Source organism: Curcuma longa, chromosome 16 (assembly GCF_044706935.1).
Source record: "Curcuma longa cultivar G26 ecotype Majalengka, Jawa Barat chromosome 16, ITB_CL_G26_1.1, whole genome shotgun sequence".
NCBI lineage: Eukaryota > Viridiplantae > Streptophyta > Magnoliopsida > Zingiberales > Zingiberaceae > Curcuma > Curcuma longa.
The window spans coordinates 7,483,514-7,511,375 of NC_133876.1; the positions used below are offsets into that span (position 1 = coordinate 7,483,514).

At 38.2% G+C, this 27,862-nt stretch overlaps 3 protein-coding genes and 1 pseudogene across 6 annotated transcripts; 3 read left to right on the forward strand and 1 right to left on the reverse strand.

The window, feature by feature from the left end:
* Nucleotides 1-501: 501 nt before the first annotated feature.
* Nucleotides 502-9,063, forward strand: LOC141847228 (uncharacterized). 3 transcript variants are annotated; one of them, XM_074735215.1, is made up of 3 exons: nucleotides 502-749; nucleotides 6,241-8,069; nucleotides 8,610-9,063. In XM_074735215.1, the coding sequence occupies exons 2-3, from the start codon at nucleotides 6,275-6,277 to the stop codon at nucleotides 8,894-8,896; spliced, it is 2,082 nt and encodes a 693-aa protein (XP_074591316.1). In that variant the 5' UTR covers nucleotides 502-749; nucleotides 6,241-6,274; the 3' UTR covers nucleotides 8,897-9,063. The 3 variants fall into 3 exon arrangements, with proteins under 3 accessions (XP_074591316.1, XP_074591317.1, XP_074591319.1); XM_074735216.1 differs by having other exon boundaries at nucleotides 6,247-8,069; XM_074735218.1 differs by lacking the exon at nucleotides 502-749 and adding an exon at nucleotides 5,565-5,576 and having other exon boundaries at nucleotides 6,247-8,069.
* Nucleotides 9,064-14,257: 5,194 nt separating this feature from the next.
* LOC141846981 (uncharacterized) lies at nucleotides 14,258-15,092 on the forward strand. The gene is made up of 2 exons (XM_074734991.1): nucleotides 14,258-14,846; nucleotides 15,013-15,092. The coding sequence occupies exons 1-2, from the start codon at nucleotides 14,258-14,260 to the stop codon at nucleotides 15,090-15,092; spliced, it is 669 nt and encodes a 222-aa protein (XP_074591092.1).
* Nucleotides 15,093-16,714: 1,622 nt separating this feature from the next.
* LOC141847229 (uncharacterized) lies at nucleotides 16,715-23,416 on the forward strand. 2 transcript variants are annotated; one of them, XM_074735220.1, is made up of 15 exons: nucleotides 16,715-16,997; nucleotides 17,477-17,604; nucleotides 17,689-17,760; nucleotides 17,822-17,935; nucleotides 19,101-19,169; nucleotides 19,245-19,301; nucleotides 20,733-20,786; nucleotides 20,865-20,927; nucleotides 21,368-21,430; nucleotides 21,623-21,787; nucleotides 21,899-22,054; nucleotides 22,502-22,582; nucleotides 22,677-22,738; nucleotides 22,836-22,964; nucleotides 23,146-23,213. In XM_074735220.1, the coding sequence occupies exons 1-14, from the start codon at nucleotides 16,829-16,831 to the stop codon at nucleotides 22,918-22,920; spliced, it is 1,338 nt and encodes a 445-aa protein (XP_074591321.1). In that variant the 5' UTR covers nucleotides 16,715-16,828; the 3' UTR covers nucleotides 22,921-22,964; nucleotides 23,146-23,213. The 2 variants fall into 2 exon arrangements, with proteins under 2 accessions (XP_074591321.1, XP_074591320.1); XM_074735219.1 differs by having other exon boundaries at nucleotides 16,716-16,997; nucleotides 23,204-23,416.
* Nucleotides 23,417-23,749: 333 nt separating this feature from the next.
* Nucleotides 23,750-26,063, reverse strand: LOC141847712 (protein CHLOROPLAST IMPORT APPARATUS 2-like; annotated as a pseudogene).
* Nucleotides 26,064-27,862: the final 1,799 nt, after the last annotated feature.

The following is a 27,862-nucleotide window of genomic DNA, read 5'->3' on the forward strand; positions in this document are numbered from 1 at the left end:
ACTTATTTTAAATTTTTTAGTAATAGAAATTTTAAATTATTATTTTAGTATTAAGAAATAATAATAAATCTTCTGAAAAAAATATTATTAAAGAAATTTAGATTAATAAAAAATAATGGGGCAAACAGAGCCCGGCCTGTGACGCCTTCTTCCATCGCGGACCTACGCTTGGGCTGGTCCGGCCCATGGGCTCCCGGCCCATTTATCTCCTATATAAATTGGCCGTTTCATCTTTTACCGCCCCTACTTAATGACAGATGTGATCCGTGCCGTCATGTACAAGGAAAGTCCGAATCTCAAAGCTCAAACTCAAATCACCAACCAGAAAGCGACTGCTTCATCAGATCGCACGAATCACGAAGCGTAGATACGCGCATCCTGTTGCATCTCTCTCGATCTCCTTCCTCAATCCTCCTCCTCCTCCAATCCATCGCTACCTCGATCGTTTTGCTTGCTGTTCCCTTTCGACGCAACTGCTTCTGGATCCAATTAATGATTTTTACTTTATTTTTTGTTTTTAGTTTGATCCTCGCAAAAAAGTCCACTCTTTCCGCCATATAATTCAAGAAAAACAGGTTTTTTAAAAAAAAACAAAACAAAAAGAGGGGGTCAACAAGGGGAAGTCGCCTGCGCTGCTGTCTAAAACCCTCGCCGGAGCCAAGATTCCGGCGGAACTGCAACTCTACGACTCTCTTCCTCCTATTTATGCGCATCTTCTCTCATTAGTGGCATGGATTGGCTGTCTTCAGGTTGGTGACGACAAATTTGCCTTTGTTTTCCTTGCACATCAATTGCCTGTACATTAGCAAACAAAAAGATGGTTTTTTTCTTTTTGTGGCATTGGACCTACTGCGCTCGCGCACACGCGGCGGTGGCGTCGCTCGCTCGCTCGCGTAAGTTGCAGCGGCAGCAGGCGTGCGTCCGAGCTGCAGTTGCGTCTCCCTCATTGACTAATTTGGAGGAGTGACAGAATCTTGGGATGGCAGAGATAAGGGGGTATCCAAGTCCCTGCTGCCAATTTCTGCCTCGCTCATAGAAATACTATTTTAGGAGGGGAGACAAGCTAATCCATACGACATTTTTTTTGCTAGAATAAGATGTTTTGAACCTTCATGAGAGTGTACCGTCGAAGCAGTTAGGGTTCTCTGGACTTTGGAACCAAATAGAAAGTCTATATAACTTCAACCCAAATACCAGTTCAGTAGGTGTCACTGAACCTTCTCATGAGCTGGTCCTGTTGGCTATGTTCGTGGAGTTTCAACAGTCACTTATAAGTGATGTAGTTCAACAAGTTCTACTGGGCCTTTTGAAGTTAGTAAATTTGCAATGATCAATTTGCAGGACAACTTAAGTCCTGATTCCCAGCATATCATTGTATCGACAGACAATGGTGTCTGCTAGTTGGAGTCTAGCACATTAAAGAAAACGTGTGTTTGTAATTTCTTTAGGTGCATCAAGGTGTGACATATTTTACTTCTTCAATCACAATCTGTTCAACTTTTAGGAGTAGTATCTCAATCTCTTAGAAGGTTCTGGTTTTGTTTAGCCATAGCACATTTCTCTTCCAGATGCTCGAAGTAAAAGTGTTACACAACATGGATGGTAGTCCTTATGATATGTTGTCCTAAAGTGGGATTGATGCTATTTGATATTCACCAACAAAGCCACCATTTTTCAGCTGCAAGTGAGTGAATGGGTGACCGATCCTACCATGGAGAAGTGTTGATGAATGCTGATTCCTATCTGATTGATTTGTTGTTGAAAGAAATTCATTTTAGTTGATTTGAATATTACTAGCAATATAGCCTCAAATATGACTCAATGGGCTCAATGGAGGGATCATATAGCTGAGTCCAAATAGCTATGATAAGCATGGTTTAATGACATTGATGATGATGATCTGGTTAATTTGTTGCATACCAAATATTGAAAGCCTGGATCAAAGTTAAAAGATGTTGATGAGATGGTTGTAGTGTGATCAAAAGGCTCAGGTTTTCTTTGCAAGTTCTATCATTTTCTGTTTGGTTCAATAACAATATAAATTGTATTATATAAAATCTAATCCCGAGGGAGAACATGTCCTGCCACTAGTCGTCCAATGAAATAATTGACTCATAACTTACTTGGCCTAACCATATGTTAAAGTCCATATTAATAATCTCTCACTCATCCAATAAAGACTCAAAGTCCAACTTGTACTCTAATAGCCTAGAATTATTCCTAATAGGTGGTATGTGAGGCCAATGGTGGCTCTACCAGGACACGGATAGCCCTTTGCAAACACATCATCATACCTAGAATTACACTTGCTCAAATATCAATTTGTCATGGTCTAGCCAAATGAGATAGTTAACTTACTAACCTGTGAGGCTCACCAAATAATCTACACTATTTAAGCCCAAACCAATATGAGCTTACTCATCTGATCTTATAAATTCTCTCCATCAACTCAAAACTCACCCTCTGGGGTAAACCTTGTGTCACATGTTGCCACAATGCTACAATATCAAGTGTCTGTTGATTTTGTGCACCAAAGGCACTTAGCCAAAAGGCAGGATGCCATTTTCTGCCTACAGGATTTAATTTCACTTGTTTGATAGCATTTGTGATGTTTACACCTTTAACAGCATTATATTGCATCATCTAATTTGCTACAAACACAAATTACTCTTTGTGACTCATTGTTAGTATGATTCACAACCTAAATATGATGTGCAACAATTATACCATAAATGATTTTATGAGTCTCAACAAAATGGTGACAGAGTTCAAGTAAATATAATTGTATAAGGAAGGAAAAAGAAATTAGAACTTTGAGTCATCAGGCTTCAATGAATCAGCATATATGTTTCCTTCTCCTCCTCCTCCTCCTCCTCCTCCTCGTCTATCTCAATTATTTGGGGTAGGCTACATGGATATTATTTCTCCAACAAATCCTATGCAAGACCTTATCACTTCTAATATTCCAAAGAATTAAATCATCTTTTTAATTTAAAGCCTCCCAATGTAATTAATCAATTTATCTAATTGTACAATCTACTAATAATCTTGCAACATGTCCATGGCATCTCAACTTATTTTCTCTTATTTTATTATGTATTTGAGTTTCTTCTTATTGCTTTTGGTTAATGATGTGTTTTATTTAATTTTTCTAAGTTTGCTTGACATCTATCTTAACATTTTTATCTCTACAGCATTATTCATTAATGAGTTGTCTCCTAGCAACCCAATAATATGAACCATAAATCATGTGTCTTTTCTGAATTACACAATGTGATGGATTCTGTATGCAATATAGAAGTATTATATATGATATAATTAATAGTCATCATATTGCTTTGACATGTGCATCTACATTTGACACCACTTTTAGTCATATTCAACTGGACATGCACACTTGTAACTTTTCCATGTTTAATGAACTGAGTGGATGTGTGCATGGATATGCTAATGTTGATGCAAAACGTGATAATGCTCACACCAAGCGCCCCTCATTGCTAGTTCCACGGTTAGATGAAGGGAGGTAAATCAAGTACCGAGCGGCTCTCTAAATGGGAGGGTATTCGCCGTAGCCGCGACTCGAACCCTTGCTCATGCATGGATATGCTAATGTTGAGTCTATGCACGAGCAGCTCTCAATGTCAATTGGGCCATTTTTAGTGATCTTTAAATTTATTGCTATAAATTTGGTTCAAATTTTTTTTAAAAAAAGCTATCATGCAACCTCTTATCTGCATCTGCACTTCTACATGTGAAGATGAACATCTAATCGGCACCTAAAAATTGTGTGCAGATTTTTATATAGTCAATCTTCATGTGCAATTATATTCTTAATCATGTACCATGATCATCGGATTTATGGTCATTCCTTTTGATGAAAATTAGTGTTTTTGGCATGCAGTCACTGCCCATAATCTAATTCCTTTCACATATGGGCCATATTGAACAACTAAAGGCAAGTATGGTAATTATCAATTACTCGACATTTTTTTCGAGATACATTGAACCGGACATCTGTTATACACAAATCTCAAAGTATTTGAAAGGTTAGATTAAAAGAAAACTGGTCGGATCCGAACTGTCTAAAAGGCACCAGTCTCCGGGCGTTCCTTTGGCAACATCTCCAGGGTGAATGTATCATATCAAATTCTCTCACCTCTATATCTGTTTCTGTCAAAACCATTGAACTAGGGCAAAATAAAACAATAGTTGTTCTGGTTTTCTGCGCCGCTCTGCTGTAAGTGTGCATGATCTGGAAATCAAACCCATCACACCTTTGCGCGCCATCCTTCCTCCTATTGGTATTTTTTGATCTAACATCCTTGAGTTCATTTGCTATTTCCTCCTTATTTTTCTTTCATATTATGCCATTCTTCCCTTGTATTTTTGTTTCAACTCCAAGGTTTGAAGGGTTGAAAAAGTTCCTTTTTTGTTTTTAGAATTTCTAAGTTTAGTCTAAGATTCAAAATAATCAATTGTAATCATTGAGTATTAATGTGGTATAGTTTCATCACTATATCATGCACTCTGAATATGCATATAGTTGGAAGACGGCAGAAACTTTAAGAGTATCTTGGATCAGATTCATCTAACAAAGGATCACTTATATACTTAATAAATCACAATATATGGTTGAAAGGGGCAGGGGAATGTGCTACGAAAGATCTCCAGTATCTATTCAAGAGAAGAGAACAAATATAAAGAGAAAGGACCTGTTTGGGATTAAAATTCAATGGTCTTTTTGCCATATAATGCAGGTATAGATAACGAATACAAATTTGGTTCCTCAAGTCAATACTAATTGCTTGATCCCTACGCCAATTAATTCCTAAAACATGATGATCAATATCAGCATCGCTTTGTTATGTATTCATCAGTAGGCTTACAGTCTCTATATTAGTTCCTATCCATTATCTTTCTTTTCATATTTAGAAAATAGAAGTATGTATAGGATATGGTTATGTGCATTACTTAAACCTTGATTCTCAATATCACTTAAGCCATTTCATTTATGAAGGTCGCTAACGTAATAAATAGAGTGGCTATTGTTTGAGAATGTATTTATTATGCACTATATATAGGGTCCTGTATTTAGTGATTAAAGTTCAAAACCTGATATGTGTCACTATATTGTAGATATAATCCTGTTCAACACATCCTCTAATCTGGTCAAATGATATATATATGATCTATGGTCATGATTATTTAGAAGATAAGTACTGATGTTGCCATTCATTCACTGCCCATAATCTTTTTCCTTTTTTAATGTGTACATCTTGTATAAAAAATATGGTAATAATTGTTTACTATTGTATTGATGCATATCTTACTTTGACATCTATGACACAATTTTCGAAGTTCTTTTAGGATCTAGATAAAAAAAGTTGACTGGGAGGATCATAACTGCAAAGGTTCACAAGTCTCGCGCACCCCTTGGCAATATTCTCAGGGTGACAGATAAAAGCATTTACTCCTTACTTTCCTCCTTCACTTTCTTTACTTCGAGTTAGAGCAGGGGCATACAATTTTTTTCTGCTCCTGTTCTGACTCCATTCAAATTTTGCAGAGATTGGAAGGTCATACTCAACGCTTCCTATTTCATCCTTCCTATTATCTGTAATGCAATTTGTCTTTCTGAAGATGCGGCCATTTCCCGTCCTTTACTTTCATATATGGTATTTGGTTTATAGTGGTATAATGTGGGGTGTCTGATGTACTTAACTGCAAAATATGTCTTGTTTTGGTTCCCTTTAATACTTTCCCCTAAAATAAGTAGTGAACTGGCACTTGATTTATGATTGACTGATAAACAGAGTGTTGGTATGAAGATTGTGTGATTGTACATACTAGAATATACATAATGTGGTTTTTGTAGATGTTTTTGACCCTTTATTCAAGCATCTTGTGTTTCTAAGCACCACAAAAGTTGATTTTTCTAGATTTGAATATGGTATTGGGATTTCTGGTATTGGGTTTTCTAGCAATCAAGTGAAGTATTCTGATTGAACTTTGTTGTTTAGGTCCCTTTGTTGTGGGTTTTCTGTGTTTGTACTGACATTCCATATATATAGCTTGTGGATTTTGATTTATGAAGAATCATCATTCCAAATTGTCTCCATTTTTGCATGTGAAGTGCAGTTCCTGTTTACCTATATTTGCACGATTGCTCAGTCACTTCTTCAATTTCTGGCCACAGGAGGATATTTTTAGTTTATTTGACTGAAGTTTTGTTATTCTTAGTATCAGGTAGTGCAAGGAATTTTTGATAGCAGATATGAGTACCAGTACTGGCCAAACGATTGAGGAGCATGGAACTCCTATTGACCTGGAGAAGAAGAGAGTACAATGCAAATACTGTTCGAAGGAGGTTAATGGCTTTAACCGTCTAAAGCACCACCTCGCTGCTGTTGGGAATGATGTGACTGCATGCTCCGAAGTTCCAGCTGCAGTCAAAGCATGGATGAAAGATCTTTTACTTGAGAAACGGAAAGAGAGGTTTATGAAGGAAGTTGGGAGAATAGAACATCCTGAGCTTCCTTTGAAGAGGAACTTTTCTCCATCTAGCGAACAGAGATGCTGCCGGACAAAATTAACTACTCCGACTGATTCAGGTGAGGGCAGCATAGAAACAAGGAATAGTGTCCAGGGGAGCTCCAAACTAAAAATATCTTTCCCTCAACAACCTCCAAAGGCAATGAATAATTTAGATTTCCAAATAGCTGATACTATCAATGGGAGCCACACCTCTATACCTGTTATAGAGAGCATTCAGCCGATAGTCAAAGAAGAAGCAAAGGATGAAATAACATTGCATGCAGCAAGATGTATTGGCAGGTTTTTTTTCGATGCTGGAATTGACACAACCAACATCAATTTACCTTCATTTCAAGCAATGATCGATGCTGTAATTGGCTGTGGTTCTGGTTACCAAGCTCCGGGTTTAGATGAACTGAAGGGAGTGATCCTCCATCATGAGCTAAAAGAAGTTGTTGAGCACATAGAGCATGTGAAGCGATCTTGGGGACAAACTGGGTGTAGCATTTTGCTGGATGGTTGGACTGATCAAAGGGGCAGAAGCTTTGTTAGTTTTCTTGTGAGTTGCCCTGCAGGTACCATCTTTTTGAGATCCTTTGATGCATCTGATGCCGTCGAAGATGTAGATGCATTGACCTCCTTGATTTCTGATGTCATTGAGGAGGTAGGGGTGGAGAATGTAGTGCAAGTGGTTGCCCATGAGAGCTCAGACTTGATTGAGGAAGCTGGGAAGAGAGTCATGGAAAGGTACAGATCTATATTTTGGACATTATGCGCTGAATATTGTATAAATATGATACTGCAAAAGGTCCAAATGTTAGACAGTGTTAAGAAAGTGTTGGATGATGCTAAGGCTATTTCAAGATTTATTCACAGTAATCCACTTACTCTATCTCATTTGAGAATGTATATTGGAGCTGGTAGTCTCGTCAGAATGTCCAACTTGAAATCTGTGATTCCGTTCATCACTTTGAAAAACATGTTATCTCACAGAGAGATTTTGGTCGGCCTGTTCAACTCTCCGGAATGGAATGCCTCTGATCTGGCTTCGAAGTGGAGAGGAAAATGCATAACTAAGATGGTGAAAGATTCTTCATTTTGGGCTGCTGCAGTTGAAGTTTTGAAGGTCACAACTCCGCTACTGGGCATTTTGGATGAGATTAGCAGGAAAGACACATCTCCAATGGGAGTCTTGTACAATTCCCTTGATTGCGCAAAAGAAGAAATCAAAGAGAACTTGGGGGGTGAAGAAGCAAGATATAGTCTTTATTGGGCTCTGGTAGACGATGTATGGAACAACTATCTCCATAGCCCCCTTCATTCTGCTGGATACTATCTCAACCCAATTCTCTTTTACTCGAGCGATTTCTATCTTGATGCTGAGGTCACTACCGGTGTAGTTTACTGCATGGTGAAAATGTCCAAGGACCCGGAGGAGCAAGAGCAGATGGTTATACAGCTCGATAAGTACAGGCAAGCTGAAGGTGAATTTTCTGACGAGGAAGCAGTTGATGGAAGGAACAAAGTTTCACCAGGTAGCTTGCATATACCTTTAAAGTTCAAACCATAGTTTTTTTCTCATCTATTGTCATAACTTGTAGATATTCCATGACTTCAATGAACATTTTATATCTCATATTAGATAAGAGGAAAACCACTTGCGACCGTTTGCACGGACACTTGACTGTGAATATAATGCTATGGTAGATATTAACAGAATATTTAGATCAGTTAATATGATACGACTAACTTCATTGTCTGAATGAAGAAAGTGTATGCTACCCATGAATGGTCAGTTGGTTTATCTTTTCATGGCTAGAAGTCAATGCTATCATAGTTATCGGGCACACTCATTATCGAATCTGGCATCTTCCTATGTTTCAGATGTTATAACAGCACTCTGTCGGTAGGAGTTTAACCCTGTCGCTCCCCCCTCAAAAGTGAATTGTCTCACATAGACACCACATGGTCAAAGACTAAAAACAAGATGTTGTAGAACATCTAGTTATCAGTCATTGAACAATGACATTATGCTGGTTACTCATTAGCTTTCATTTTCGATTCAAAATTTACAGATGTGTGGTGGTCGGCTCATGGAGGACACTGTGCTGAACTCCAAAGAATCGCCGTCAAGATCCTGAGCCAGACTTGCAGCGGAGCCTCAAGATACATGCTGAAGAAAGCCATATCGGAGAAGTTGCACGCGGAGGTAAGGGATGTTACAGAACAACAAAGGTTTCGCGACCTCGAGTTTGTGCACTACAATCGCCGCCTAAGGCACCCGCTGCCAACCTCCCCTGATCTCAAGTTTTATCCAGCTGATGAAACCGTGAATGAGTGGATTGTAGATAGCAACAACTGATGGTTATGTTAACTTGAGATACATCTTTATAACATGGTAGTGGGAATAGTATTAGTCAGCACCTCTTTCTCTTCATTTCATCCCTTATCTATGGATGTGATCCATTGGTGTCCATGGCACAACAAAGTATGCAAAAGAGTAAAATGAATGCAGTGTCATCGATTATGAGCTCATATCAGATCATGGGCTCGATTATGAGCTTATCGATAACTTGCAGGTCATCCGAACTGGTTGCACCAAAGTGAACTTTCTTGTTAGAGATCGTACTGCTGTGGAAGTGTGTTTTTCTGGTGTATCAAGAACAGTTGTAAGTTCACACACGCACAACATAACACATGCTTTTCCATTTTTGCAAAAAGGTGGATCCGAGATTTGAGCGGCCCAATACGGTCGGCTCTACGATCATCTGTGGGAGAAAATATGTCTTATTCAAAGGTGCAGTTGGTTACGACGCAGGAGGGTATTGCTTGGTTTCGCCAGGATTCGAATCCTTGTAATATAATGAATAAGTCTGCTGCGTCGTAATCAACTCACTTATACCCGGGAGCAACATATGCTTTTCCATGCTGAGAGGATGTTGTTTGCTTTCCAGGATTCTTAGTCCAGGAGCCACTAAATTTTAGTTCAAAACATTTTTCAGTTATTTCTGTAGAAGACGTGTGAATATTATTGAAGTGTGTGATTTCTTGATTTTTTTTTTTGGATAAGTAAAAATATATATATATTTTTTAAAAAAGTACAATCAGGATTAAAGAAAGAAGCTCAATCAAGTTCGTATACCAACACCCACCATCTCAAATAAGCTAATGGCAAGCCATCGTACATCAACCATCCTACAAAACTAATGGACCCTACCCTCTACGTGCATACTCGGCTACTCATCCAGATCAAGCACCTCTAGCTCCGATCCAGAGTAGATGGCTCAGTCTGTGAACTGTCAAATAAGGGCCAAAGAGCCTCCCAGGTCAATCATCCCAGCTTATAAAGCTAGTTTGTCCAAGGGTTAGTTTTAATTCACAATAGATGACTCAGTTGCTTATGTTCTTGATAAGATTTGTAAATATGAAAAATTATGATCCAGAAGTAAAAAATATATTTTTGTAAAGTATTCTAATACCTCTAAGGGTTATATTTTCATTAGTGAACGACTAGATGGAATTATATCTGAAATAGAGTCGAAAGATGCAATGTTTCTCAAAACTGAGTTTTTAGTAAGAGACGATGTTGATAAAACTATTATGCTATTTGCAATAGATGAGAAGGACGATACTTTATCAACGAACAAGGTATCATAAGAGATGCATGAGTCTAATTAACTTAGTGGGAGTGATTTGTCAATTAATGAATTGATTTTTCAACAATCCAATCTATGAAGAAGTAGTCGTGAGATTATTCCTTGAAAAATATTTGACGTTGAGAATGAGGCTTTAATGATTCTCCTAGTTGACGATGAAAAACTTTAAACTGTTGAAGAAATATTGAAATGCTCAGTTAAAGAAAAGTGGAAAGTTGCAATGAATAAGAAAAAACATGGAGTCAATGAAAAAGAATTAAGTTTGAGAATTAGTCGATCTTCCTGCAGATTGAAAGCCTATCGAAAAAAATATGTATTATTTTAACTATAGTAGCACATTTTGATTTAGAATTATATCAGATAGATGTAAAGACAACTTTTCTAAATGATGAGCTTGATAAAGAAAGCTATATTGCACAATCAGAAGGTTACATTGCTGAAAACCAATATGACAAATTATGTAGACTTAAAATGTCTATTTATGGTCTAAAGCAAACGCCAAGACAATGGAATATAAGATTTAATAAATTATTTTATCTTATGGATTTGAAATGATCAATGAAGATCATTATATCTATTTAAAAAGACAAAAAAGAAAGTTTGTCATCTTATCATTATATGTTGATGATATGGTAATAGTGACAAGTAACATAGAGTTTATGATTGAAATCAAAATATAACTTTTATCCAATTTGACATAAAAGATATGAGAGGAGCTGAATATATCTTAGGAGTAAAGATACAAGAGATAGATCAAAAAAGACTTTTGAGTTTGTCTCAAAAGCTTATTTTACAAGATGCTATAACTACTTCAATATATCAAATTGTAACATTGAACAAACACCTATAGCGAAATGTACTGTTTTGAGCAAAAGTATGTGTCCCAAGACTCCTAAGAGAAATATCTCAGATGAAGAAAAGATTATATGTCAATGTCATTGGTAGTTTAATATATGTTATGTTGTGCACATGTCCTGATATTAACTATGTTGTTAGCTTAGTTAGTCATTTTTAGTCAAACCCAGGACTGATACACTGAAAAATAGTCAAGAGGATATTTAGATATATTAAAGGGACAACAGATTATTGTCTCTATTTTCAAGATCTGATATTAGCTTAAAAGGGTACATAGATGTAGATTGGGCTAGAAACCTTAACGATAGAAAATCCACATCTGGACATGCCTTCTTTCTGAATGGTGGAGTATCTCATGAAACAACAAGAAATAAGCTTGTGTAACATTGTCAACAATGAAAATTAAATATGTGGCTTATTCAGCGGCTGTATAAGAAGTCGTCTGATTAAGAAGATTTCTAAAGCATCTAAAAATTACTGAGGATAGTGGGAGTCTTATTATAGTTTACTATGATAATCAAGCTGTCATAATTTTTCTAAGGATCCAAATATCACAGCAAGGGCAATCATATATTTATTAAATATAATTTTATAAGGTATATAATTGATAAGAAAAAGGTAGTTCTTGAGTATATCCTTACACGTGTTATGCTTGTTGATCCATTTACTAATCCATTGACTAAAGAGTCATTTCAAGGATATGCAAAGTTTTTGGAACTTCGTAGAATGTAATATATTATAAAGACAATCGGATATTGATAAGATTGTGGTTATGATCTATTCAGTGTATATATCATTGTTAAATTTGGATAAGTCTCAGTGAGCATGTTGACATTTTTATTTGTTAAGTGTAAATAGAGGTAAGACTATTGCTTATGAGACAACTAATAAAGCTGTGAATGGAGACATGCATTGTAAGCTGGGGTCGCCTTAACAATTGTATCAAAATGAAATCATTTGTAAATTGATAATGATCGGAGTAAATGTATCCACTATTTACTAAACCTATTGAAATCAGATTAGAATTCATGAGTTGAATTTATGATTAGACATTGAGTATGTCTAGATCAAATATTGTATGATGTTAAATTTTAAAAAAATATACAATCTTTATTAGTAAAGAGAATAACATCATAGCATATGATTTATACCACATATGCTTTAGCGACAATAAGGATAATAAGAGAGTGGATCTCTACTCCTCTACTATGTGAGACCCTTGAGATTATAAGATAATCTTGATTTTACCCTCAGTGACTTTTTAATTGTCTACTTGAAGTTTTAATCAGTGTCTGCTATTTTAGTATGTATCCTAATGACTATGGATAATTCGATTTATGGAGCATGACTAAGAAAGTGTCTAATTAATATGAATGGATTATAGCTAAAAAAAGGATTAAAATTATTTTACATCTTTTCGTTTATTCACTAGTCTACCAATTATATTTTTTATTTAGTACTAAAAATGTGATTATGAATAATTATAATAATTAGAGATATTGAACATGCTCTTGACATAATAGTCATTATGAATAATTATAGATGTTCATATTTATGTAATTGATTTAATGTAGGGTAAATGTAAGATATTGATGTCTCCAATTTATCTTGAAGAGAGGCTAAAGTGTGATAATTTTCTTAGCTTTAATCGCTCAGTATACTTGCTGTCACACAAACTATTTTTCCTTAAGTATGAATTGAATGGTCTTATATAGTCTTCATGATTTGACTTGGACAAGTGAGAGATGTTGGTAGTGAATGCAGCATAGTTATGTAACTGCACTTGCAGTTATCAAAACTTCCCACTTACTCACTTTTTAAACATCCAAGTAGTGAAGAAAAATAGAAGAGAACTCTATTTTTTTTAGCAAGAAGAAGGAACATCCAGATAACGGATAGAAGGAATTTGGTTCATGATTTCTATAGGGGTGATTCATCATAATCATCCGTTAGACGACAATCAGTCCCCGGGGCAATGGTGCAACGGTAGGACATCCGGGTTGTAACTCAGGGATCCGTGGTTCGATCCCCAGCTACGGCGTATTTGCGGAATTTTCCTCCAAATGGGGAACGCAATTAAAGGATGCTGGGCATCTAGATTGGCCGCCGTATGCGCTTCCCGATTTACCCTGGTGATCGGTGGGAAACTTCCGTGGGACCGGGCCGACCACCCCAGAGATGTGGCTACTGGGATTTTTTTTTTATATTGCATTATTCATACATTGTTATAATCAACAAGCACACAGGAGGTTACCCACTCAAGACTAGCATGCATATCTTGACGATCAAAGGTGCACCTTCTATGGCCTAGTGGAGGAGACACAAGAGCATATGTTTTTCAGATCCACACTAGCTAGTTAGCGAGTTGTGAAGGAGAATCTAATGGTGGCTGCACATAGAGTAGGAGATGACTATTTATTGGAGGATGCTTAGAGTTTTCGCACAGATATGATCTACAGGAGGATCCACAGATCTAATATTTCGTCAGACATAAATGACTATCCTAGGGACTACATTGTCCAATTTGCTTCCTCAGACTGCACATTTGGATATAACAGAGGCTGCAACCCCTCAGAAACTGAGACATGAATATGACCAAGGGATTGAGCACTTTTAGCATGATCTTCAGCATAACCAACTTGGCATTATTGTGTTTGTCTCTCTAAGGACTGGGCCTGTGCAGCCATGACTGAAACAAAGGATCGGCATAGACTTTATTTGCACCAATTATATAAACAGGCAACAGATAACTATTTCCAAACATGAGCATCAAACTCGACCTTCACTTTGCAAAGGATCCTTCATTTTGTTTTAGAAAGAAAACAAATTATACGAATGATCTGCGTTCATAGTTTATTCTTTTTTGGATATTAATGGAAGAAATTGCTTAATTTAGACTTCAGGTTTCGCCCAAATCCCTCTCGATTCCCTGCAAAAATAGTGATCGAGAAATAAATAGTTGCGGTGGGCGTTCTTTCGTCGTCCCTTAAATAACTCGATCCCCCAAAAGCAGTTTTTAAGGCGCGATCGAAGAAGGGGGAGTAGTCGTTGCAGTAGCCGTTCCCCTTCCCATTCTGCCCTCTTCCGCCCGCGGCCGTCGTCCACGGCCGGGTGGGATGCGTTTGTTTCTCCGACGATCTCTGAAACAGGGCGAGAGGGCAGTCCTGTAAAACGAAAAACAAAATCAGTTTTTTTTTTTTTTGTTATTATTAATGGAGGATAGCAAAGTGGTGCATCAGCTGCTGGAGGTGTCTTCTTCTTCGTCGGAGGGGGAGACGGACGAGGAGGTGGTGGAGCTGGAGCTGAGGCCGCCGACTTGGCTTGATTACCTGGCCGACGACTTCGACGGCAGCGGCCGCGGAGGCGTTTATGCGGGGGAAAATAGGATCGTCCTTTCGAAGCAGTTGTCGATGAGGGAGACGAGGATGGAGGCGAAGTGGGAGAAACGGCGGCAGCAGGTTCTGCAGAGGAAGAAGTCGGCGGGGGATACGGCGGCGGAGGTGAACGAACCGGTGACTGTGAGGAATCTGACGGACGAGGACATGGACGAGCTGCGGGGGTCGATCGACCTCGGGTTCGGGTTCAGCGAGGAGGGCGGCGGCCAGGACCTCTGCGGGACGCTGCCGGCGCTCAACCTCTACTTCGCCGTCAACCGCCAGCTGTCGGACCCGAAGCTGGCGACGCCGCCGAGCCCCGGATCGACAGGGACCTCCTCGTCGTCGACGCTGGGCGGCCACCCGAGTCCCCGGAGCCCCGCGAACGAACACGCGGCGCCCGACGATTGGAAGATTTGCAATCCAGGTTCCATTTTGCTAAAAATTCAATTTTTTTTATAAAAAAAATCATGGCATACTAAATATATAATATTTTTTTTAAAAAAATATATATTATATGTATTTAAAACCTAATTTAATAATATAATATAATTAGATTTATTTGCATTTTATTCAATTATTTATTTTAACAGGGGACAGTCCACAAGATGTTAAGACAAGGCTGAGGCATTGGGCACAGGCAGTGGCATTTTCTCTGAGGCAGAGCTGCTAAACTGTAATTAAGATTAAATGAAGGTGCTGCAGAGTGAAGTGGCTCGAGAGGAGTTGATTTAATTTTTGTTTAATTTTGGGTTAAAAGTGTGATTAGAACGCTAATGGAGAGTCTAATTGTTTGGGGCGGTTTTGTTCTCCTTCAATCCTTCAATTGACATTAATTAGCAGGTCAATTTATTGTTTTTTTTTTAATTTTTTTTCAGTCAAATTCATCTACCACTTTGCATTTAATTTATTATATTTTTTATTGTCACGGGAAAAAAAAACTCAACGAGTTTATTGTAATACAAACTTTTTTTTACTTAAAAATAATATATATGACATATTTGTGACGCTATTTATATTTGTTCTTTTAATGTCTTAATTATAATTTAAGGGTAAAGTCTGATGGACATCTCAGTTTTTAATTAAAATCAAATGAACTTTTTATTTAATCAGAACTATCTAAATTATTTTTATCTTTATTTAGCAATTATTTATTTATTTTTTTATCATTATATTTATTTAAAATGTAATAAATATCTTACATCTTCAACTTTCCTAGATTAAATTATAATATATATATATATATATATAATAAACATTTAATAAATATATAATATTTATATATCAATATCCTATGTATTTTACCTAGTTCAAATTTTATATAATATTTTAATATCTATTTTCAATTGAGATGGACTATTTTAATTTTTTGAATTTGAACTCAATAAATTAATTCAAAAATTATTCGATTGCACTATGTTCTAGCTCCATGAAATCCATCATAATTGTAAAAGCTGTTAGATGTAAGAGTATTTGTTGTTTGGAACATATATATAAATAATATAGTAGATTTTGACAATTCCTGCAATTAAAATACTAATTCTATCGTAACTAACTCAATTATGAGATTCGACATCTTCGATTCTATAGCTGTTACTCGTTTCTTTAATGTTCATCTCATGATTTTATAAATGATGTTTTTTTATCTAAATTTAAATGAATTTTAAAATAATAATTTATTTAAATTATTAAGATAATCTTCTCTTTAGTACATATACATTAATATTTTGTATAATTATTACAGATAGTGATTTTCATATAATATTCTATATATTAAATCAATTTCAAAGCTTTTAATCAAAGAGGTGGGATAATATTTATCCTACAAAATATATATGTAGCAACTGCATCCATCTGATCAGAATCAGACGGTCTGCATCGCAGGACAAATCGAAGCACCAGACAACGACGGAACACTGGCCTTTTACGAAACGTGTCATTTGATGCCCTATCGCCCTTCATGTGGAAGCAGACACACTCGCTTCCTACTTGTTTCCACCTACCCTATTTACCACTTCACCGAGCTGAGGAATCACAATGTGGATCCCGTCTAACTAAACCAATCATGCCCGAGGTAAAACAGTTGGGTTTCCTTTAGAGTTCCAGTATAATTGGCAGAAACAACAGATATAATTAAGCTAGTTCACTCCCCCAGTTTTACATCAGACGTACCAAGAGGGTAATCTTATGGGCCCGGATATTGTATCCAATAAAAAATTATAACTTGATTCGGGTGCTTGAGTAGGTAGTTTAAGTAATTGTTCGGACGAAATCCGAGCTTCCAAGGGTTTCCTTCTCCAGCACGTCGCTGGATAAGTTAACGGTGCAGTTGCGCTAAAGAGAGAGTGGGAGAAGCGGCGATTGATTCATTCCTTCTCGTTCTCTGTAGGCGGCGAAGTGTTTTCCGTCATGGAGGTTTCGAGGCTTTTGATAGCTTCGATTGCGATCTCCCTCCTGTTCAGCGGAGTAGGGGCAGACGCAACGGCGGAAGAGGAGGTTGTCGTCGTTGAGCACGACGCCTCGGACTCAGCGCTGAAACTGGAGTTGGAGCAGCTTGGATCCAAGATCTTGGCCCTAGGTCAGCGCCGGTTTTTATTTCGAACATTTATTGTGTCGGGATTTAATTCGTGAGGTGCTAGGGTTCTGAGAATCAGTAAAGGCGCTTCCTTTTCATGATGTTTTAGTAGGAGCTCTCCTCTACTGACTACGTTTTTTTTTTTTCATTTTTTGCCTTATGGTATTTTTCTCCGCAAATTGGAAAGTTTTCGTCTTTTTGGAATGTCTGCTTCGTCGATCATAAATTTGTCTTTTCTTTTATACGTTTAAATTCTGGTCCTAATATAGCTTTGCTTTGAGCGTCTTTTTTAATTAATAATTTTTTTATCTAAAAAATTGCCAAGGTTAGTACGATCTTTTTGCTACCAATCTACCATTTACGTGTCCCAGAGTTTTTTTTTTTTGGTCTTCCGTGCAATATCAGAAATGACGACTAAAACAAAATCAAAAGGTGTTAGCTGAAGGCGAGGTTGTATATTATGATGGTTGATCTTATTGTAGAATCTAGTATTGCGGATACAACACGTGATTTGAAGAGTAAAGATGAGACTATTGCAAGCTTAGGGAAGACTATCGAAGAGAAATCAGCAACAATTCAGTTACTACAAAGTGAGATAGAAACAGTGCAGGTCAGCTTATGGTAAAGAAGATGTTCCCTTTGTCTGACTCTTTGTTGTTATGCATCTGATGGTTTCTAATTATGACTGGTGTAGAAGAAGGGAGCTGGAGATGCAGAGGACCTTGTTAAAAAAGCTCATGCTCGAGCTGGTGAGCTTGAAAAGCAGGTCAGGAAAAATGTATTCAATTATGAATATTGAGAAGGTGTAAAATGTTCTGTTTTTGCAGGTGGAGAAACTCACAAATGAAATCGAGCTGCAGAACAAAAGAAGAGATGCTTTGGGTGCTCTAGCTCGTGAAGCTGAAAAGAAAGCGCAAGAGCTTAATTTGAAATTGGAAAACGTAATTCTAGAATACTGCACATTATCTGTTAGATGCTAACATTAGCTCACTGTTGCCTTCCACGTTGCTATGGATTCATTATGATGCATCCTTCCATATCTACTCAAAGGCTATTTTTTTGCTTACCTCTCAATGTTTGGCAATCAGAACTTGCCACGAGATTTTTGAAACACATAAAATGAGGTGTCTTATTAATTTTTATTTGGTGTATTTCTTCTTTGTATTTCTTCTGTTTCTCACTTATCATTTTGCATAAGAGTGTGTTCACTTCCTAACAAATTTGAAGAATATTAAAAGAATAGTTTTGCTTCATGGACAAACATTTTTTCAATGAAGGGTTTTGAACATCATGATTTATCATCTGTTGGATATATTGGTGAAGACAGTATCCTAATGGCTGGGTGGATAAGAGGATACAAGGTTTTTGGATTGCATGCAATCATGATCTGCTTCTCAAAAAGCTAAAATTAGAATGTTGAGATGGATATGTATAATTATTAGGAGATGTAAAAGGTAGCATCTTGCAAGCAGTTAGGTACTAAATAGTATAGATGTTGATTGAGGACATAGAGAAGTTGATCGGTTAAAGTTGTGAAGGATAAGCCTTCTTTAAGTAGATCCAATTAAGTGTAACTTTACATAGAGCTTGATAGCATGACAAAATCCACGTAGCTGTGTTTTATTGCTGAACTTATTGTTATTTTGTTCATCTTTGTTTGTTCTTTCCAGTTAGGCATGAGTTCATTTGAGGATTGTCATTTTAGTCCTCTATATGTATCTGAATGAAGCCTACATGTTTTAATTATATAACATCTTCCATTTGCATAACTACTTTCCATGTTCATTTTCAAGCTTTCATGGGTAAATGAATCTGTTATGTTTTCTTTTGAATGAAGCAATCTTGTTGTCTATTGTTATTTTAGGCTCAGTAGTTGGTCTTTTAAGTTATCAGGATATTACTATAATGCTAATCTATGGCATGATAAGATTCAATTAGCAGACCACAAAAGTTATACTTTGGAAAAAGGCTTTGCTATCGTAATGTTAGGATCAAACTTTTTGTTATATTCTTATGAACTCTTACCATATATCAGCCATAAACATGTTTCTTTGTTCCCCATTCATTACCCCTACTATATATCTTTTCCCAAATTTACTCTTGTAGCTCCAGAAGGCAAATGAGGAGCAAAAGCTTAGGATACGCAAAACTGAGCATGCTCTTCAAGTGGCAGAGGTTTGTGATATTCACTTATATTTCCCACAACACTATTAGTCATAAATTCTTATTATTTACTGTTCTCTTCTTTAGGAAGAGCTGATGAGGGTACAACTAGAAGTAACAACTAAGTCAAAGGTGTTATCACAGGTAATGATATTTTTGGAGACAATTGCAGTAGTATCTTACATATTTATCTTTGGTCAGTCTATATCATGTTATTTATTAAGTCTTTTATAGTAGTCCTTTGAACAATTGTTCTCTAAATAATGTTTCTTGACTATCCATCTTTGCAAGACGTGACACTTGAACTTTTGCATTCCTTATTTTCTCTAGCGCATGTTTTTCCATATCATACATAGGTGTTGTTACAAGTAATTTTTTTTGGTGACAATTGCAATAGTATCATACACATTGATCTTTGGCCAGTCTATACTCTATATCATCTTGTTTGATAAGTCTTTTATAGCAGTTCTTTGAATGTTTGTTCTCTAAATAATGTTCCTGGATTATCCATCTTTGTAAAGTGTGGTGCCACTTGAACATTTGTATTCCATATTCTCTTAAGTGCATTTCTTTTCATATCATACATCCATCTATGAATGTGTTCTGAAGGTATGAATCCTATTTAAGTGTGTTTTTAACAACATTATATATATATTAGCTACCTTAAGGCACAGCCTACAATATTTCTTAGCTGGTTGATTTTGGTTTTTGGCTTCTTATTTATTTCAGATGGTTGGGATGTAGTAGTGCTACATCCTTTTTTAGGCATGTTGAGGTTGGTATTTTGCATCTTTGTGGGCAAGCTTCTTGATCGAAATGATTTCAAGTTAACAAACTCCATGTGTGGGTTCCTTTAAGATGGAGGCAGTCAGATGTTTATATTAAGAAGTGACAGATGGAATTCTTGCTTTGTGAAACTTAGGAGCTTCCAAAGGATGACATTAATCCTATTATATAACTAGAATATATTGATGCTATTAAGAAGTGACAGATGAAATTCTTGCTTTGTGAAACTTAGGAGCTTCCAAAGGATGACATTAATCCAACTGTCAACATGATGTATTTTACCCATTGCTATTCTCATCCATGAGTGTTAATCTTATCTTTAGAATCATGTGATATAGAAGAGTGCATCTTGTTTACATGTTTGAACATTTGGTGAATTTCCACAAACATTGCAGATGAGAAGTCTTTTTTTAGCACATATTTGCTTCTAATATCTGGAACTGGATGGTCTTTTGCATGTTGCTTTTGATTTCATAACAGCTCTTTTTAATGATTGGTGGCACTTTAGTTGGATAAGTTCCCAGGATATGGAATCATATTAAGCAAACTTGAATTAGGTTCTAGTGTAGAGTTGCAGCTTCATTGACTTGAAAAGTCTCGTAGTTGTTTTGTCTTTTGCAAGCATAGCAATACCTCAGTATTGTACAAGTCAATCACATATGCCCTTGCTCATGGCTGATATGGCTCCAGATCTAGCATCCTTCTATATTATCTAGATAGGTAATCTATGCTAATGCTGCATGATAGATGAGCAAGAAGTTCACTTATTCCATGTTAATTACTTTGAAGGTTCATGGAGCATGGTTGCCACCTTGGCTTGCCACTCATACTGATCGCTGTCAGGTATGTACCATGTTTGAATTTTTAAAAACTGATCATATGTTTGACATTTAGTGTTAACTTAGATTGTTAATCTTCCAGAAAGTTGTATCAGCTCATTGGAAAGTCCATGGAAAACCTGCACTAGATGCTGCCATTGTTAAGGTAATTTGTATTGTGTAAAATTGTATTTGATGGTGGGCACTTTTTACATAATACATTTGATACCACCTACCATTATACATGTGCATATTTTTGGTATATTTTTTTAGGCCAATTACAGTTTCCTTTATGTGGTTTGATTCATTTTCATTTCTGCCTATCTGTGTTCTCCTACTTTTCCCATCTCGATATCCACCCGTGTTAGGCTAATGTAGTGAGTCACTATTTTTTTTTTGTTTTATGACTTTGTTTTCTTGTAGTTAATCTATTTAAGGCATCAACTTGATTGTTCAGCATATAAAGTATACTAGTGTATCCTTAAAAAAACATAAATGGACAGTTGGTATTGATCTATGTGATATGGTCATTTTTAGCCTAACAAGGTCAAAATTGAAAATTTTGTTCAGTCACAGTTAAAGTGATTAATTACTTATTCTTATCAGGTTTGCGAGAAAGGTGGTCAGGCAAAGAAATGGGCAGCACCCTACATCAAAATAGTCAAGATTGTAAGTTGCCAAGTCAATTATTGTTCAGCATCTTGTAGAATCAGTATATTTATGTTTATTTGTCATCTTAATTGGTGAGCCTCCTGAACCATCAAATGTTTGAGTTGCACATGCATTTCAATTTTTTTGTTCTGGGTCAGTGTTTTTTTTATTTGCTAATGACCAACCCATCTTTCTTCTGTTGCACCAAAGAAATGGATTCCTGCTATCAAAGAGCAATGGGTGCTGCTTGCAGCAAATGCTGAACCCTATGTGCAAACTTTGTCGACTAAAACTGTTGAAGTTTATCATGTGTCTAAGAATACTGCATCCACTTATGCAGTCAAAGTGCATAAACTTTTGGATCCTTACTTGAAGGTAAATTACTGAGGGAGTTTAAATAATGTTTACCTGGTACCTTAAATGTTTGTTCTATTTATGTTTGATTAATTAATTAGGTCGCAAAATTTTTGTGTTTTATGGTACTAGGTAGCCAGGAAGGTTTCTAAACCCTACATTAATCATGTTGCTACTATCACCAAACCATATGTTGAAAAGCTGAAGATCGCTTTGAGGCCTTACACAAAACGTGTAGTTCGAACTTACAGAAAGTTCCATAAATCGACAACTACCTATCACCGCCAGGTACTCATATTTGTCTGCTAAAACTTGTGTATGCTTTGACACTCTATGCATCAAATATATGGACACTATGACTCGGCATTATACAATATAAACATTTGACTTGCAATGTTTCATTGTTGTTAAGGCCCCCATCCTATAACATTTCTTTGCCAAGTACAGGGGGTCCTTTTCCCCTTATTGATAATCTACATTCACTTTGGCCCTTCCTGATAATCTGCCATATATAACAAATTTTAAATTTCAGTCTTGGCTCATTTTAGCATTTAGGCTATAGGAAATTTTAAGGATGATTTAGGATCCTTTCCTGATATCCTTTTCCCTATATATTTTTCCTCAGATATCCCTACGCTAGGATATATAGTTCCAAATGTGTTTTCCCTCATATTGTATCATAACAGCAGGACTGTTGTTATCAATGCTTGGTTTTTTTATTTGATTTCATTGTAGGCTCAAGCAGGCATCTATCGATATTTAAAGAAAAATGACTTGACAAAACGGTTTGCAACCAAAGAGTTGGCTTGGTTTATGGTATATCTCATTCTGACTTTCTTTATGAGATCTCTGAATGTAATCAGATTATTTGACTGTTTAGCAATGCAATGGCTATGGCATGGATGTGCAGGCTTCTGCATTGTTGATTTTGTCTGTTTTCCTTGCATACCGACTCTTATGTGATTTATTTAGGTAAGCTTCATTCTTTTGTTTCCTTATCTAGTGTTTTTATATGATTACATTCTTTTCTAAAATCCTCGTTATTCAATTGTACTTGCTCAATGATCAGGTCTAGAAAGACAAAAAGGCCTGCACGAAAAGTCGAAGCAAATCACACAAATCGTAGACCTAAGCGAAGGCATGCTGACAAGTAAAAAAAAATTGGTGATGTTTCCAGGTTACACTGCTTGGATTTAAGGTAAAAGCTTTGATGTGGTCATTTGCTGCCTTATCCAAATTTTCAGATGATTTACAGCTCTTGCTTATATATGATAAAAGATATGGACGACTTTCGATGAAGATCAAAATGATTTTTCACGCTTAGCCTTCTGAATTATCACATTCTTAAAGCTCTAGTCTCAACTATAATTCTCGTGCAGATTGGAGATCCAAACTTGTTTCCGTAGCTGATAAACATCTATTTCTTCTCTAATGCAGATGATCGCACCAATCAAACTTATAGTGGAAGAATTGAACAATTTCACTGAAATTTTGTAGTAGAAGAGTTTTAGTGTGCTTCATTTTCTGAAGTCTGCATATTTATTTACTGGATTTTGTATTCCAAGGTTGGTTGTTTATGATTGACCCGGCAATTCTCTGCATTCTATCAACTAAAGTAATTGATTTCATTTCGTGATTTAGTTTTTTTTAGCTACAGTAGCAGTTGTTCATGTTATCTATAAAGATCTGTCATATAGTTGTTACCTGGATCTTGTAACCTGGGACAGACTTATGAAAAATAAAGAAAGAAACTGGCACGGTTTGTTTTTTCCTCACAATCTGTTTCTGTTAGTCGATGGAGTGAAGAGAAGGATCAGTGAAGGATTACATTGCTATATTGATTTGAATTCTTGAATTTTTTTCGCTTCTTTCCCGTCTCGGTGTGTTGTGTGTTGATGCTCTCCCAATCAATTTTGCTCACAGATTGGTTAGGTAAAAGAACCAAGGGAACACTCGGTCATCACCGGTGGTCCGGTTGAACAAAGCTTTCTGTTCTTTCTCAAAGATGACAAGAAGGACAATGAACAAACTTACTATGCAACAGCTTTCGTGATGTTTTCAGTGAAGAGATGGCCAAAGTGGTCTTCATAGGAAGACACCAGCGAAGGAAGGTTGCTCCTAAGTAATATTAAAGGGCGACATGGTTCGTGTATCGGTAAGCAATTTTCGTTTTCTCAGTGATTTGATCCACTCGAACGGTGGTGCGATGAAGTCGAGTTACATAAGAGGAGGGAAAACGGTTGACGGTTGAAATAAGGCGACTGTTTCCAACGGTATCTATAAGAGCCTTCAAACTGCCTCAAGGATGTGTAAGGACATCACAATTCTCACTTCAGTTCACTCATAGGTGATGAAGAAAAGCCTCTGGCATTAACAAAAGGACCTTTTGAATGGATTCAAGTTAACTTCGATGGTTCTCTGCCTCTGTTTCTTCAAATGGCCTCCTCACAAACCTCCCCTGCCACACCGAAACCTCATTTGTTTTAGACCAACTTCTCATTGTGTTCTTTATATCTAAAAGAAAGCTTACACTTGCCTTCATCCGTGGCCGTCGGTCGGCATTCGTCTTTCGCACCTCATATCGGATCTTTTTCGAGAACAGTCGGGTCCGCCTCTTCTCCTTGTACCTCAGAACACTTGCTTCCCTTACTCCTCCCGCAATGCCGGCATCAAGAATAAAATCAATGTCTGTCAATCTTGCCTGAAAACACATTTCCCTTGTATCAGAAACCGGCGATAAGTTGCAAGATCACGCTATGGAATTTTTAATTTTTCAGAATTTTTTGGGTGAGGAATTCAAGTTATTTGAGCTCAACAATTCTTCCCTTGTTATAGAATCCTAAGCATATCAAACAGTGGTGCCGCCAGTTCTTGGATGCTTAAAATTCAAGTATCAAGATGGAATTTTGATACTTACAAGAGCATCGGCAGACGAATTAGGGGAGTGGGGGCCGTCGGAGAAGATGGAGACGCAGCCGGACCATGACCGGAGTATGTCGTCATGGCTCAGATTTAGTCCCAGGCCGGCCTTCAGCTTCCCTGGCGATGGAGTCCAAGCAGAGTTTGTAGTAACAGCCATGGCTTCTTCTTCTTCCTCTTCTTTGTCCACCTTCTTCTTCTCTGATGTCGTCGTCGGCGTCAGCGTCGCAAGTGGCTTGAATTCCGAGTTGATGTCACGCACTGGCACCGCCGGCGATCTCCACCACTCCCCGTCGCCCCTGTTCTTCAACGCTGGCCGCAAGTTTCTCCCGAAACCGAGACCAAGATCGAATTTTGCGCTGAGTTTGTTACCGATTAGCCAATGGAGCAGGGGATTCATGAATGGATCGGAGCGAGTCGATTCGACATTGTCGTCGCCGTCGGTGATGCTTTTCGCGCCGACGCGCCGATGATGCTGTTGATGCCGCCTCCGATGTCCTCGTCGAGGATGGACTCGGCGTCAAAGTCATCGTCGAAGGGGTCCAGCGAAGTCGGCTCCCACGAGACGTTGCTCGCCGGGCTCGCGCACTCCCAGTCAGCTGGCGGCGGCCGGTGCTTGAGCTCGCGGCCGGCGTCGGCAGCGAGGTTCTCCGGGTGGGGCTTGTGGATTAGGAACGCGGCGTCGCTGAGGACCGGTAACGGCAGGAGGAGGTCGTCGCACTCCGTGAAAGAGGCGAACGGCGCTTGCTTGGAGAGCTTGGCGGCGGAGAAGACGGTCGGGTAGACGGTGGCGAGGAGGGCGGCGGCCTCGTTGTACGTCTGATTCGGCCGCTTCCGGGGAGCTCTCGCCTTCTTGAAGGAGACCGCTCCCGGCGCGTTGCTCGATTCTGAGAGGGTGGACGATGCCGACGAGGAGCGCGCTGGCGACGGCGACGACGGCGACGACGGCTTTGCTATCTCGAGGTCGAAGCCGTACGCCCGGCCGCTACTGAGGCAGTACGAAGACATGGCACGACACTAAAACCCTAAACTGCAACGGAATCCTGCTCGAGCTCTCAAAACCCTGAACCCTACGTCAAAATTCGATCTTTCCCAGGAAGATTGAGCAGAGCTCGAACCGAATGGCGGCGGGACTCGACAAAATCCAATCTTTTCCGTTCTCGGCGACTGCAAAGCTCGGATCTTTACTTCCGGTTCGTCCAAAAATACAATTTTTTCACCAACCAAAAAACAAAAACTTTCAAAATCCCTTTACAATTCTTCTCCCACTCTTTGCCAAGAACAAAGAACAGAACTCAGAAGTCAATTCCATACGAACGCGAGATTGGATCTGAAGAGAGAGTGGGATTTAAAAAGAGAGCCAAAAGGGAAGCGACAACGAGCTCCACCTTCCCCTGTTCCTTAAGGACCACCAGAGTTGTTGGTGCATAAAAACTTGTCGTTTAAGCCCTACGGGACGCGGCTTCTTCCTGTTCTCCTTTCCATTTTTTGCTTATCTGCCGACGTGGCGGGTCGCCATTGGGCGAGCTATATTTCGTGTCCTACGTGGCGCTGCGCAGTCTGCACGTGAACGAGGACGAAGGTGGATCCAGCGAGGAGACAAACGTCAATGACTGGAGCAACTTGGAGTCGTTTTTTGGTTTTCGTCTGGACGAGCGAGTGGCTCATTTCAATCCTACGTTGTATCTCTGGTATTCAATCACTAATGATGAGGTTAGGCCTCAGGATTTGAGAGAGCATTCCCAAACAAGCGAGATTTAATTTTTATGCAAGATATATTTATAACGATTAAACTACTAGTGATGCTGAGTCACTATATCAAGAGTTATCCATACTTCTTGAATTTATTTGATAGGTAAATATGAAATTGAACTTGTTTGTTAGATAATATTAGATAGATAGGGGTATCCATCTCACTATATATAATAATATGATTAGATGCTATGATTTCCTGTTTATGTTAATATTGTTATCCCCACATGGCTTGTGGGTCCAAAAGTCAGGTTGAACTGTTAATCAAAGTCAAGGTAAGTCAAATGTGACCCAAAAAGAATCAGACCCATTTCGAAGGAGATTTGGGTTTGATCAAACTACTCAGCACACTCATCCCTAGGAATGAGATTTGCTTGGAGATAAGACGATTATTAAGGCTTAGTTGTAGTTGTTGACACCCTCTCTGATTTGGTCTCAATTGTCAACCTCAGGTCTTAGTCTTAGTCGCTGACATTAGGTTTCGATCTCAGTTGTCGACATCAGATCTCAGCCTCAAATTCCAACATCATCACTGTCTTGCCTTTAATCGTCGACCTCAAGTCTCAGCCTTAATCGCTGACATCAAGTCTCGATCTCAGTTGCGGACATCAGGTCGCAGCTTTAACTCCCGACATAATCATTGTCTCAGCCTTAGTCGTTGACGTCAGGTCTTAGCCTTGGCTCTCACTGTTTCAGCCTTAGTCATCGATGTCAGGTCTTAACCTCGACTCCTGGCATCATCACTGTCTTGACCTCAATCACCGACACCCATTATGTCTCGACCTCGTGACACTCAAAAGTGTCTGCAACTTGCTTAAGAAGTCAGCTAGGTCATAAAGGAGCGGCACCAAGGCAGGAGAACTTTACCCATTGCTATCAGACATATATCTATGAAGCACACGTGGCACGATGATGCAAGAAATAAATCGAATCGGCGAGGAGCCGATTCGGTCCCTAGGCGGCGAAACCACTCCGACACCATTCCCTGGATCATTGTAACGACCACCAAGGTGATTGCCGAGACAACCGCCAAGATCATTAGGACAATGCTGCCCATCAAGGCGACATCAACATAATCTTGGGTAGCTTCACTAATAGAGACTCCAACCGTACTAGGAAAGCTTATGGACGAAGATTAGAGAATTACAATGTCGGCACTAATAGAGGTCGAGAGAGTGACCCTCTCATAAACTTCGAGCCCCAAGATTTGAAAGGAGTCGTCATCTCACATGACAACACCTTAGTAATCCACGCCACTATAGTTAACTACAACATGACAAGAGTGTTCATAGACACAGGAAAATCAGTGAATCTCACATGACAACACCTTAGTAATCCACGCCACTATAGTTAACTACAACATGACAAGAGTGTTCATAGACACGGGAAAATCAGTGAATGTGTTGTACAAGGAAGCTTTTGATT